The sequence below is a fragment of the Trachurus japonicus genome, chromosome 11 (genome assembly GCF_045865225.1).
Source record: "Trachurus japonicus isolate A0001 chromosome 11, Traja_1.0".
Classification (NCBI taxonomy): domain Eukaryota; kingdom Metazoa; phylum Chordata; class Actinopteri; order Carangiformes; family Carangidae; genus Trachurus; species Trachurus japonicus.
Genome location: NC_140917.1, coordinates 27,445,964 through 27,461,051, shown reverse-complemented (window position 1 = coordinate 27,461,051; position 15,088 = coordinate 27,445,964). Strand labels below are relative to the sequence as shown.

At 42.1% G+C, this 15,088-nt stretch overlaps 1 protein-coding gene across 1 annotated transcript; it reads right to left on the bottom strand.

The window, feature by feature from the left end:
• Window positions 1-640: 640 nt before the first annotated feature.
• Window positions 641-7,730, bottom strand: nfe2l3 (nfe2 like bZIP transcription factor 3). The gene is made up of 5 exons (XM_085792136.1): window positions 6,826-7,730; window positions 5,066-5,136; window positions 2,866-2,979; window positions 2,242-2,704; window positions 641-2,124 (listed from the first exon to the last, which is right to left on the bottom strand). The coding sequence occupies exons 1-5, from the start codon at window positions 7,349-7,351 to the stop codon at window positions 1,355-1,357; spliced, it is 1,944 nt and encodes a 647-aa protein (XP_085648262.1). The 5' UTR covers window positions 7,352-7,730; the 3' UTR covers window positions 641-1,354.
• Between the last annotated feature and the right edge of the window lie 7,358 nt (window positions 7,731-15,088).

Sequence of the window (15,088 nt, the reverse complement as noted above, 5' to 3'; positions counted from 1 at the left end):
ACAGGAAATTAAATACAAATTTGTGAGGGACTAGGGGGGGAAAATATTTATCGAGTCACACTATTAACTACTTGATGCGCTTTTCTCCACTTAACTCACTCACTCTGCTGACTGTATGAAGCAGTGTGCCTATGAATCACAGGGCAACCTACTAAATACATTTGTCTCTCATAATCTCAAATATATATATAAAAAAAGCAACATCCAAAAACAACATTCAATCCTATTAAATAGAGTTGGTGATTGTATTTTTACCTTTTCCAGAAATGGGATGGTTTTAGTTCCATTCCGGGCCACTTTAATAACAAAGGATTTTTAGTTCATGAGTGCACTTAAATTCCCCTACAAAGGGCTTTTTTTGTTTTTATTTAGCCAAAATCAAAAACACAAACTAATGAGTGAGGTAGAATATAATCTTGTCAAAACGAAAGGGGTAAAGCAGAATTGTGCTTCAAACTAATTATTCAATACTAATACAACAGAAGAAATGGTTGCCTCAAAAACATTTTTGTTATGACAATGTTCATCTGTGGCTCATACTCGCACAGTAACCAAAACACTTTTCAAGCAAATTAAGGCCTTGTCAGTTTAATCATTGGTATACTGTATGCCATCAAGGCATAAAGAAAAGAACAAAATCTTCAGTTTCCATTCAATTTCCTGTTCAACAGTACATGCCCTCAATTATCTGAAACAAACCTGTAAACTTTATGTAATGTCCCAATAGCCCTAGCACTTTGAGATAAAGTTTCCATTATGAAAAAAAGATACTGCCCTTGACAGTCTCATATGCTGCATATCTGCATTTCAGAACCTCAGATCTATTAATAAATACAATCTTTAACCGCCTCCTTAAACTGAATAGGTATACATTGAGAGGTGAGAGTACATGGAAACAAACAAACAGAATCGCCCTCCTAGATTTCTATCCAGTAACTGTCATGCTGGCCATCATGAAGTTTAGACATGTCTGGTTGTCTTCGCTTATCTGTAAAGACAACAAGACTCAAGGACTTAAATGTTAACAGGCACAAAGAGATACTGGTAGCGTTGCCAGCAGCTTAGTTGTTCCCTTAAACCACCCGTTGGTGCCTTGTACATCTTTAATGAGCAAAGAGTCTCCAGTGTGTAAGCTACATTTTCCCCATGAGATGTTTTATTTACAGAGATTTTTATTTATTTATTTATGTTCTGAGTTTGTTTTCTTTTTTGCAGCTTTTGACGATTTAGGCTCCCATCAGCGGTGAATCCACACGCACTCTTAAAAAAAAGGAGATCCCAAAACCAGAGTCAGGCAAGTGAGTTCAGAAACATCCAAACTGTAAAAGCTCAAGTCTCAGCTGGCAGTACTGCATCACTGCTTTTTGTCCTTCTTCCTCTTGTCCGTTTTGTTGCCAGTTGCTGTGGAGACAGCGGGCCGTCTTACAGGCTGAACTACTACTCTCCCGTTAGCCCCGCACTGCAGGGTGAATCTCTCTGGGTTCAGGGGCTGTCCTGACTCATCCCTTAGCCGGGCCAGGACGTCTCTGGTCAGCTGCTTAATCTGCTGGCCCACAGCGCCCATTGTCTTGGCTGTAAGCTGTTTCTCCCTCAGTAACCTGTCTCTCTGGGCTTGCAGCCTTTCCACCTCCTCCTGGAGCCCTGTGATGGCATCCAATTTGCGCTTGCGGCAGTTTTGCGCTGCCAATTTATTCTTCCCCCGCCTTCGGATGTCCCTCAGGAGCGTCACCTGATCGGGGGAGAAACCGTGACCGTCGAGAACCTCCAGGAACTCCTCCACAGGCATGTTGACGATCTGCAGGACAGAGAACGGGATGAACATGGCACGGGCACGCAGCTCGTCACGACTCATGTCCCTCTCGTCCGACCTTGATCCTTCGTCATCGCTGAGGGGCTCCTCCTTGATGCCTTTGTGGGGAAGTGTTACTGAAGGCGGGTTGAAGAAAGCAGGTGATGGGTAGCTATGGTCGTGCCACACGCTCTCACTTAGATCAACAGGTGACCACACCGAGGTGTAGTCCACGATGCCTTTTGAGGGGACTGAATCCGCATCACTGCTGTAGCCAGTCGCTCCGCACTCATCCTCGCAATACGAACTGGATGATGATGACATCTCCGATGAGCCTGGATAAGGAGGAAGTTAATGAATGTATTAATTCACATAACAAACAAATTCTTGGCTAAATAAGTAAGGGGTAATAATAAGTTTAATCTGCATTACTGCTTAAGTTTTCAACCAACCTGGGGAGACTGGACCCCCAGAGCTGCTTTCCAGGGACAGGCCAGAGTCCGAGTCCAAGTCCTCAAGGACCTGTGGGTTTATGCTCTCCAGACAGCCCATCAGTTGAGTATCCATAGTGTCTAGGCCTTCCAAACCTAGCTGATTGATCTGGTCAAACACGGCCTCATCCAGACAGCCACCCAGTGCACTCTGTGATGACTCATTTGCAGTTAAATTACACACTGAAGCGAAGGGAAGAGCAGCCAAGCCCAGGGCCATTCCCGGTGACACATCTGAGTGCGAGGAGCCCGTGGACTCCAGGCGGAAGGTGGTTCTTTGTTGTTGTGCGACTGGTCTGGCCTCGCCTCTCTCCAAAGGCACACCAAAGGCTCCAGCGCCAGTTACCATAGCATCGTGCAAACTGACATTATGGCTGATGGCGTTGGTGATGATGTCTGTGTCCGTGACAAGAGAGTCCAAGTCCTACACATGAGACATGCATTTAGGGTTATACTTTATAACTCTGTTGTCAAATACTGGTGATTCATAGCTCATGCGTATGAGTTCCTAATTACAAACTGATAATAAGCTTCATGTAAAATTAATTTTCCAGCATAGACAAGGTGCATCAGCAGACAACTTACATCAAGGTCAGTGACAGACAAAGAGAGCAAATTGCTCCAGTGCTGGTCAATATCAATGGAAGGAGGAGGGTTTTGTGAAGGATCAGACAGTGCAGTCATACCGTCAAGCAGACTCTGTAAGAGACAAAACATATTATTTACACACACATTTTGTTGCTAAAGTCACATCCCAATCTGAACAACTGTGTCAGAGTTTAAAGTGATACCAAATATACTTATAATGACAAAATGTAAGACGAACACTAATGTCAAGTACACTTGAGTATTAGATTCTTGTAAACGGTTATATGTATAAATTAGGGCTGACCCAATTATCATATTTTGATAATCGAAGCTTCGCGGACATAAAATCGATCAAAATCGAAGCTTCGACGGCCGGGGGGGTGCACGATCGTAACGTCTGACTGGGGGGTGGGGGGGCGATCATAGCGGAAATAATGAAAGTAATGGCAAACAAACACTGCATATCTCCAAAATCAGGCAGATGCCAAGTAGCCTACTCATTTTAATGTAACAATTGTCGATGAGAGCCGTGTCAAAAAGGAAAAAAAACAAAACAATCGATCACGGACTTCATGATCGATTACCATGGCAACGAACGAAGCTTCGAAGCTTCGATTTTTTGGGGTCAGCCCTAGTATAAACAAAGATATTCAATAAATGGAAAGATACTCCATGAGCGGCTGCTCCAATGATATGAAATGGTATACACTTCCTGTCTCTCTAAATGGGCGTGGCCAACCGTCACCCCACCTCGTCTGTGAACGTGTGTGTGGATTTATACAATTTTTAGGTAGATGAAAGTGAGATATTTATATTTTCTTATGATAACATTAAATATTTACACTACTAACAGTAATATTTAGCATGCCAAAAATAATTTAAATCATTTTCACGGGATTTCGCGGCCGTTTGTTTGACGTTGCCTAGGAGATCTGTGCCAAATCTCGCGAGAGTGTGTCGTAGAGACAGAGACAGGTCTTGAACAAAGTGGATTTTCTCCGGATCTCTCCGTCTGAAAATTACCATTTTGGTGTCAAACTGTTCAGAAGAGATGTGGCTTGTGAAAAATGAGTCCAAAATTTGCTTCAGTGACCGTGGGGAGAAAGGCCCGATCATAATCGGTGTTCACATTAAATTGTCCCATAGGAATCAATACACTCCAAACTGCCTCTGGTCTCTCTAAAGGGGCGTGGCCGTGCAGAAGCCCACGTGACATGCATACAGGAAGCTGACTCGTCATGAAAGGTCTTGGTTTATAAACCGTCTTTGGTATAAATTCAGCTGTAAAGGCTGTGAAATATTAAAGGGATAGTTCAACATTTTGGCAAATTGGCCCAATGCCATAATCCCTATAGTTTTAGCAGTAGGTTTGTTACCTTTAATTGTTGGTGTAAGCTATTTTTAGAACGTCGGAGGCTATTGAGATTTCTTGGTTTTCCTCATCCAACTCATCAAACACACAATCCAACAACTCCAAAACGCTCTCGTGGACAAGTTGTGACCTGCACATTCACCACGCTATGAGATAATAACGTTACGAGACAGAGTTGTTTTAGAGGTAAATTCATGCAAAACCGCTGATGCACGTTCAGTTTTACGGCAAGCAGTCTCTGCATTTACCTTGAAAACAACTCTGTCTTGTAACGTGCAGGTCACAACTTGTCCACCAGAGCGTTTTGGAGTTGTTGGATTGTGTATTTGATGAGTTTGATGAGGGAAACCAAAAAATCCCATTAGCCTCCGTAGCGTAGCTCTGAGCAGCTCGCGGCTCTGCTCCGCCGTTCTAAAAATAGCTTGCACCGACAAATAAAGGTAACAAACCTGCTGCTGTGACTATAGGGATTATGGCAATGGGCCATTTGCCAAAATGTTGAACTATCCCTTTAAGTCTTTCCCTGTGAGAGATGGTAATTGTTGTGCTTCCACATGACTGGCACTGGCATCACAACGGTGCAATTTAAGTGATGAAGTCACATGAATGTAATCCCCCGCTTAAAAAAAAGGGACAATGCAAGATTCAACTTACATGTCACATGACGGTAAATTTTATTTAAGTAACACGCTAACAAACACTGGAGTGTGTACTCTTGCAACAAAAAACCAGTACAGCTACTTTTCAGAAAACCGTTTCAAACAATGATGCAAAGTGAAATATTTGCAACTAATGCAAAAGCAACTGTAACAGGCCGCGTCATACCTCTTGCTCCAGTGTGGAGCTGTGAGCCAGCTGAATGAGTGGAGCAGGTTCTTCCTCTTCTTTAACTTTGACTTCACTTTCCTGGCAGGCCAAAGATAGGCGGGTGTAGAGAGAGGAGAGATAGAGTTGGGGCACAGGAGAATTGGGGGGAGTCAGGATTGAAGGAAAAGAAAAACAGTCAGTTATTTGGCTGGCACACAAAGACCCTGAATACAATTACATCCCTGGTTCAGTGACCCCAGCCATTGCTGATAACTGGATACCTTAAGCAATGACTGGTGTTCCGGTGTGACGGAGAAAGGGTTTGTTTTAATGGCAGTTGTTTTACTTCCAGAAGGAACTGACCCCCAATGTGCTGACTTGGGTCAACAATTAATCTCAGCTGACTTCACTGCTTTTTGAGACACATTAGAAATGTATGAACTGGTGTGCAAGTCTTTATATACACTGACCAAGTATGTTAACTGATGATGTAATCTTGTAATAGCTGTTACATAATGTAACATTTAGATGTTATGTTCACTAGCTGCTTGCCACAGGCACATTCATGTCTCCACACTCATTTTAAGAAATTATTTCCCACCTCCTTTTGGCCTAAATGCTGTATCTCATCAAGAGTGATTGCTGAATCTGATTTTACGTTAATGCTGGAGGCAAAAGTACACAACACCTGCACAGTTCAGCCCAAGCCCTGTCTGATCTTGTCGACTTCCATTGGAGAAGCTTTTCCAGCTTCAACCGGCCTAGCAAATGTAGATAGTTATTGATTTTTTTCCCCTTTTACTGTCAAATATCACAGCTGTCGTCCTCTCCCTTGAAACACTGCACCACAAGCAGTTAAGTCGTATTTAAGTGGCCTTATTTTGCAAAAGAGGGGTACACAAAAAAAGATGTGTCAACATGTCATTACCCATTTGAACAGAACTCAAAGAGGAGGTAGTGTTCAAGCATGGACCACCGCTTTTGTATAAGCAAATAGGGTGTGTGTCTAAGCCTCCCTGCTCCACCTCTCAGGGCTCACAGCTGGCGGCTGTGTCTAAAGAAAGGGGATATAGTTACACAATTGACCACATCAACAGCCCTCAGGACATGACATCCACCAGGCAGCTGTTTATACCATGTGCTAGAAAAACTGGCCTACTTGGAGAATTACTAATCTTATTGGGCTCCCATTTGTGAAGTCAATGGTATTGTCCTATGTTACTACTCAGGGGAGGGGGGCTTAATGTGGCATAGTGAGGAGTGAGGAGTGACAGGTGCAGCAGACAGTAAGCTGAATACTTGTGGTGCTGGACATCAAACTAAACTGCCCTCCTTATCTGGTTCTAATCTAGGGATAAATCCATTATTTTATACAGGTTAGGTATTGTTTAAACCGAGGTAGGAATCGTGCTATGATCAACAGAGGTCCCCTGCAGCAGAAGAGCAAACACTGCCATAGTAGATTCGCACAATGTGAAAGTAAATGCATTTCAAGTTTTACCACGAGGTAATTACACAGTTCCCTAACGCACCAGGAAATGTTCACAGCATAATAAATTACTTGTTGGGTGCACAACCCAGATTGTATAATAGGAGGCAATGCAGCTAATTAGCCTGTGATAGCATTAGCAATTCAGTTGACCATTGAGGAAGTTATAACTGTAGCTCACCAGCTCTTTTAATCAAGTATACTTACTTTAACTGTGTAGCCACTTAGCTTAGTTAGCTGTTAAGTCAGCTTAACTTTATGTTGCACACACAGACACACACACACACACACACACTTGCCTCTTTAAGAAACCCGCAGGCTCCGGCGCTACAAGGCCCATGTCCGAGGTCAGGGGTTGTTTGGCACACCTCTTGTCCACTGTCAGGCAGGTGCTCGCTGCCATCCCTGGCTCCGTCCTCGGGGCTCTCTAAGCCCGTGCTGGTGTCAGTGTTGTTGCTGGTTGAAGGCCCACAGTCGGCCCGGTCAGTGGCAGACACCTGGTGCACCAGCCATGCGTTCAGCTGTGTGGGGAACCGCGGGGAGCCGAGAGTCCTCACCTCGTCAAGGAGCCGGCGACTCGCAAAGAAATAGTCCAACTCAGGACATTTTGGGTGCACACTGTATCCGTCAAGGGTGTCTCTCAAATTGTGGAAGGGTGTCTGGGTGTAGGCTGAGCTAGGACCCAAGTTAATCTCTATCAGGGGCGAATAATAGCCGCTCAAGTAGCTGTCGATATCTACACGAACTCCTATCAAACTGAGTAAGATGGTTAACTGAATCAGGCCTTCTGTGAAGTATTTTTTCGCGATTTGCATTTTCTAAATACTTTCAGAACTGCGGATAATTAGGAAATCCTGACCAAACAGTTCCTCTTTCCCCACTGGACAAAGGGAAAAGCCTAACAAAAGAGCACGCCTTCCCCTGTCAGACAAAGAGGTCCGCCTGTACCGGCGAAATTGTAGATAGCTATGGTAGCTGTTAGCAGTTAGCTATCCGCTTTAATTACCAGTTAACCGGAACTTCTGGTGTAAACATAGCGGACCGCGGTGCTCTTCAGTCCCGTACAGTGCAGGAGTTATTCGTCGGTGATTAAAATCTTCCTAATGTTGGTACTTAAACTGAAAATGAAACATCTGAGAAGCTAAATGCTGTCAGTCTAGTGTGCTGCTACTGGGGAAACTTCGGTTCAGATTTGCATGGCTCATGCTGGTTGGACCAGAGGCTTCACCGCAACAGACTCTGATTGGACGACCCCGTTGTCAGTTACATCTTCGACCAATGGGAGCAGGGGGCAGTTGTTAGCTACCGCGAGCCTCCGCCCCATTTGTAACTACATGCATTTATTTACACGAATAATGTCCGAAATTGACCTCATAGCTCTTATACGCGGTAATGTTTAGTTTGTAGAAGTAATTTCTCACACCCAGGAGGTCACCGGTCTCAAAGGGATTTCTCAGAAACGCGGTAAGGGCTGCAATTCCGGGTTTGTGCTACTGACCTGCATTTGTCATGTTTGGCCTACTGGCAAGTGACTGAATTACAATTTGAACTTGTTAAATAACTCCCAAACAAAGGGGAATACCAGTGGAGGAATCCTGACATGTAGAAACCCACTGGACGTCGAAAACAAAGATATTATACGTTTTTCATGAACACTGGAGAAAAGTATTAAGCCCAAATCCATTCATATGGGCTACTGTAAACTAAAACACACATCTTCTCACCTCCCCAGATAAGTTTTATTAGGCTATTAGTAGTAACATAGTAGTATTGAAATATGGCCTATAGAAAACAATGCACTGTTGCATAGGATATTAAACTACCCAGCAACATCATATTGTTTTGTTTAACTTAGCACCACCTGCATCCTGTTCATCATTAAAATTATGCTTACACTATTAGCTAATAATCTATTATGCTGTGCCAGTCAGAAAAAAGGTAATTCTGCATGTTGAGATATACTTACCAATCTGATCAAACTCTACTTTTAAGTAAAATAGTGAATGAATTTGTACTTGTACAGAATGCCTTTATATTGTGTCATTGTCGCTAATATGTTTAATGAATCCAAGACTGTTCATGGTATTAGTATGAGAAGGTAGGAGAGAGAAAGAGGGATCTATAACCTCCAAAAGTTCAGTCTTGTCACACCAGCATTGTATTATTACAAACATGCACAGTATTAAAGAGGAATCAAAACATTTGTCCCTCCCAGTTCAATATGTTGTTAATGTAATGAGATCATTTTACTGTGTATTTGAGGCAATCAGTGGTTTTATAGTCCAGGGTATTATCTGGATCATAATGTTTAATCAGAGATTGTTACCTGTTCATTTTTATAACAGTTTTATTGCCTACAGGATTCATGTAACAACATGTGTGTTTCCCCTCCTCGCCGAAGTGGTCAAACAGGATAAAGTTGCCAACTTTTTGAAGCTGTCCCCTCCAGCTAAGGGAGATTAACCTGGGCCTACTGTATAGGTTCACAAAGTACTCGTACAATAGGGACCCTGCACAGTTGGTAGCTAGATTTCTCTATGGCCTCTGTTTTCCTCTGCTGTTTTCTAAAATCATTTTATGTGGCATGTGCAAAAGACACAAAACAATCACATTAGAGGAGCTCAGGCTGTCCTCCTCTGAAATCTCAAGCATAAACTAGTGAGGCAATATTCAGCAGATATTTATATTCTTCTTATGCCTTGACAGATAGGGTCGCTGTCAGACCAGTACTTGTTGGCTGATATCTTGTTATCCAAGGCCTATGCAAGCTTATGTGCTGTGTGTAGCCTTGGGCTTAATCAAAAGAACACCACAGGAGAATGAACAGGCATGCTGTTGTCACTGTTAGAAAACCTTTATTGTAAAACAAAACAGTAAAAATACATTCATTAGCCTAAGTACAGAAAAAAGTGACTGAATTTTTTTTCCCCTCATTTAAAATGACACAAAACTAAAAACAACACAATGCAAGATTACTCTGTTACATGCATTGAAAAATTCAAATGGTGAAGTCATACTACTCAAATACTATAGGCAAAAGCATTCATTATGCTGAATAAAAAACTTCCATTACCATTGTTATGCTTAAAAGATATCTCAGAGTGTAAATAGTGTTTAGATGTTGATGTCTGGCCGAGTTGGCGCCACTTTTATGTTGGGTGGTTTAATCTGTTACAGTCTGCAGCCAGTCATGGTCATGTTGCTTATCACAGCTGTGGCTGTCGTTTCTATATCTATGGTGGCTGTCACAATGAAATTGTCAGAAATGTAGCTATATAAGCATAAGGACAGCTTTAAAAACCAAAAATATGCATAGAGCTATTTCTCACAGCGATGTATATTACATATGTGCTAAATTAACCAAATTGCATGTCAGACTTATTTGTTTTAGTTCATTACGTAAGTGTGTATTCAAACAGGCCTACTTGCTTTAGGCTACTGTAAGTCAGTGTGAGTGGATCTCAGTGAGGCCGGTCAGCATGACACATCAGTGCTGTGGCTCACTTGCGACTCCTGCTGACGAATAGTGGTAACATCAAAGTTTTTCTATGACTGGAATGAAATCAACATCCACCGAAAGGTGCACTATATTTTGTAAATCATCTGTCCTTGTAGACCTGTAGAGTAAAACCCTCTTAGAAAGAAAAACGTGTTGCATGGATATATTTAGATGTCCTGATGTTGGTTATTTCTGTTCTTGCATTTAAGTTTAATCCAGTTGATTAAGCAACTAAGATTTTCTTTTTCTGCATAGGTTGCATTTGCCTTAGAAAAAGCCTATTACCTAGGCTACTATTATTATTATTTTTACGCTTATGGTTACATTATATGAATATGAAAACTAAGTAGGCCTATAAAAAAAGGTAAGATTTTGCATTACACCACTCTATAAATGAAAAATGGTCATGTTTGAACCCAGATGGACAACACATACTGTAGCCTACGTACTGCACTGATCCATACAGCTCCTCTGTGCAACGGAGATGAGAATGTGCCATTGCATCACAAAGTAGTCAACTCGATTCCAATCACAGCAACAATGCGTGGACGTAAGTCAACACAACAAGTTCAACTCTCACTGCCTGTGTCAGCTTGACCGTCTCAGCAGCAGACAGCCGAGCCCCCACTGAAGACTAGCTGCACACATGTGACTAGTGCAGACCAGTGAGACGAGCTGTTATCTGACAACTGGCTGCACCAACACTTCATTTAGGAAGCAGCTGCAACATTGTCAGACAAACTGCATTAATGTATCATTCGCACACTGTGAAGCTATAAATATATAAAGATCTAGCTGTTTCAAATTTTACAGTCTAGTCCACCGTTGGATGAATTGTTGTAGGCTGTAAGCGCGTCCGAAGTTGTGCAGTATGCATTATAAAGCTATAGCCTAGCTAAAAAAAAGAAAAGAAAAAGCCTTTAAATAAAACACAATATAAAAAGTGACACAGCGATCCGCCTCATTCAAGCCTCTCGGATCGTCTTGGTGGCCCGACAAATCCCGAGTTTAAGCGCTCCAAATCGCGTCGCTTTAACAAAGCTGTGAAGAGTAATCTGCTCCAATTGATCTGACGCCAGCACGCGGCCACTTGATTAATCCAGGAGTATTTTCATAACGATGTGAAACACATTTAAATCAACTTTGTGAAGTTCTGACAGATTTATTGGGGGAGAGCTCTTAAATCACCCCCACGCACTCCTCTGAGGACGATGCTGATTGGTGGAATTAAGCATGATGTGTGGGGAGCGAGTGCGCCTGCGCCCTTGTCTGGGTCCCCGCAAAGGCTCACGGGAAACCTTGGGGAAATCGAGGTGACTTCCATGGGACTATTTTCTTGTGATTTTCTGTTTTTTTCTAAGGGAATTACAGTTTTTAACTCGTTTTTAAATGTTATTATAAACGTTCCCGTGTCAGATTTAATGTGCTGATGAGTTCCTAACTAAACGGAAACTGTCATATTCCCTTTCCCTACCCTATTTATTCATATCCTAGTAGCTTTTTTTTTTTTTTTTTTTTTTTAATTATTTATCTTAAGGCAGTCATCATTCAAACGTGTAAAGTGAATGAGACATAGGCTACCTATTAAATGTACTTATTGGTAACCTACAGTGAATGAACATATTTACATCATAGGTTTGGTAAAATTTGAATGAGCAAAGGTAACAGTAAATACTGTGTAGGCTATGTAGCCTATCTTTATGCAATAGGCTATGTGATTTTTTTTTGTCAAAGTTATTTGAGAAAACACATTTGACATTCTTAATTATTGAAAAATATTTAGACAATAAAAAACTAATTCTTTGAGAATAAGCGTGTGCATAACTGGTAATCTACATTTAAAAAAAACTATTCACCCATTCAGACTACATGTCAGTAAGAAAGGAGTTTTTAGATAGGCTAGGCTATTTCAAATTTTTTTTAAGTAGCTTAATTAAAGTGAAATGCTTTTTTTGTATTCATAGAAATTAAAAAATATAATTGTACCTTAGTTATTAGAATAGCCTAGTATTCCAATTATTTTTGTTATATTTCAAATTATGACTTTTATCATTTTAAATAAATAGGCCTACCAGTGTTAATCCAAAATCAGTAGCCTAATTAGATGCAACATAATAGGCTAACAATGGTGTAGCCTACCATAAAAATATAATTAATGTATTTTTACATAGATTTAAATTACCTTTACAGACATGTAGCCTACATTTTAAAATATACAAATATTTTTTATTTAATTAATTGTTTCAATATGTCCAGTGGAAATGTATTTGAGTAGTTGTTTAGTGTGTGAGAGTGTGTGTATGTCTGTGTGTGAGTGTGTGTGGACTGGCTCAGCAGCGGAGCTCTGTTCTCCAGAGAGAAAAACAACAGACTGGCCCAACTCTGCCTTCAGACCCCGTCGCTGCTTGATTGACACCCGGGTTCAGCCAATCAGACGAACGAATCACATCCCTGCCTTCCAATTGGTTCACTGCTCCGGCATGAGCAGTCCACAGTGGCCAGTCACAGAGCGCAGATCACCATAAAAAGATTTGGCAGACTCTGTGGCGCCCCGCAGCGGAGGCATATTGAAGTAATTTTGCATCAGACTCGTTCTCTGCAAATTGAGTTGTAATAATGACAAATACGCCGCTCTCTCCAGAGCTTTATGTCTTTTTCCCTTTTCAATGCAGGTTTTGTTTTAAAGCTGATTGACCGAACAGACTTCTCTGCCTTATGTCTCCCACTGGTCTGCAAGAAACTGAACGCTTTGTATTTGTCCACTTAGCAGCGTTTGTGCCTCCATCCATCAGCAGTAATACGCCTCTTATTGACAGGATTATAGGATTGCTGCTTTTATGGCCACGCTAAACCACGTAAAACACAATCATCTTGAGTCTTTATTCCCACTTCCAGTCGTTTACATGCTGAAACTATCTCCGCAAAGCTGTCGTTTTGCCCTCAAAGTGTCCAAGCTGTATCGGCCACAAGGGGGCGCGACTGTCTAAGTTTTGAGACTCACATGGCCTGACCTGTGCGTTAGCTACTCAGCACTCACAACTGGAACCTGTGTCCATTAATTGAAATGTTACAGCCCCATAGGCTCTGTGCTGTGCTGCTGAGTAGAGGTGATATGTAGTCTCATGAAGAATTAAAAAAAGAGAGAAAAGAATCAAAGCTACTTTAATCACCCACAGTTTTTATATGCGTTCCTCACTTTCTCCTCTCGTCTTCCCTTTCTCTCACCATCTCCTTCTGAGACCAGGGGCTGAGGGGCCAACAGTGGGGAGAGGCGCTGACAGTTTTTTTTTTTTTCCCTTGACTTTTCTTTTTTTTTTTTTTCAAGCCTGAGAAGCAGTCATGGATTTGATGTCAGAGTCTGAGATGGCTGCCTTGATAAAGTCGGTCTGGCTCGCTGAGATTGGCAGCCATCTCCTTGGAAAAGAAAACAAAAAGGGCCTACATAAACAGAGGAAAATGGCCGTGGCCGAGCAGAAAAACAGCCCTGTATGATGTGACCTGGTAACTTTGGAACGATATCAGAGTCAGATGTGGACTGCACACACATACTGCATGTTGAGCGCGTCGTCATAATGCAGCGCTACAAAGATGCTGCGATGATCTTGAGGAGGGAAGTGTTAGGACCTGGACTTGTATTGTCTTTGTGCATCTAATTCACACACTAGCATACAGGATGTGTGTCAGCGAGCCTATCGCTCCTCTTGCCTTTTTCTGTGCATGAAGGAAACCTCCCTGTGTCGACTCTGTTCCTGTAGCTATTGTGTCTACTTCACTAATGGACTCCTCTCACCCTGTCTCCCTTTCCTCCCTCTTTCTTCCCCTCCTTTTTTCTCCCATATCATATCCATGTATTCCCTTGAGGGCTGATTAAAAGGCTTTCTGGCTGGGGTGAGGGGAGAAGAGAGGAGAGAGAAGAGGAGATTGGGGGCGGTGGCACTGCAGAAGAGTGGTCGTTATTACCCCATATGTCTGGACAGGAGAGAGCAGAGTGGAGGTCCTCTTCCACTTAATCAATAGAGATACCGTCCTTCTACTATCTGTGTGTGCCTCTCTCTCTCTCTCTTTCCCTGTCTCCTCTTCCCTCCACCCTCAGACTCTCCCATTAGGGATAATGTGTCTGGTATTGACACTGCGGGGTCTGGGTACTATGGCAGAAATACAGTTCTGCTCCTTGAGGCCGAGTTCCACGTCAAAACTCTGTGGTCAACGAAGCAACCTGAGTCATCGACTTGCTGCTTAACCAGGTTCACTGGTTCACTGCATCCTCCCTCTATTGGCCACTCGCTGTGAGATTTACCACTGAATCAGTGCAATTGATTTCACAAGCAATTCTGCTTCCTCATGGTCTTCAATATCTTTATTAATGATAAATTTAAAGAGATTTAAAATGTACAGAGATTGCTTCTGCATACATCCATTCAGTGCTGAGAACAACTCATATTTATCTCCTGAGGAAATGAATGTAAAAGCATCACTGCTGACTGTATTGGTTCTTTTCTATAATGAGGTACCTGAGATATTTTAGTATTCCTTCCAGGAAACTGATGTTCGTGAAGCTTTTTATTCCATTAACCATCGATTTTCATCTTTACTCACTTTTCCAATACCCATATCATGCTTGTTTGGCTGAAACATGTTCATTTTAGGCCAGTTTGCTGAAATCTTAGATATAAAATGTGTTTCTATAGAGACATTCATTAATACTATCACAGTTGTGTTTTCTATTGAAAAAAAAATACACTGAATCCAAGGACGACATGATACAATGGAGTTTTCCAACATGCTACCAAGTAGCTGAAAGGTAGACACGCATCATTCACCCTAGAAACTGCACAGCAAGATTTCAAACAATCAAATTACATTAACTGAAATGTATTTGACATGCAAAGTTGCACATGAAAACACATTTTAAAAGAAACAATTAGCCTGCTACATTAGACTGACTGAGGCCATCGTTGGCAAAAACCAGGAGGGGGACCCCTGTCTCCCCTGGCTGCCCGAGGGTCGTGTGGGTGTCGCTTTGGAGGGCCGCAGGGCCTCAGACACGGGGCCG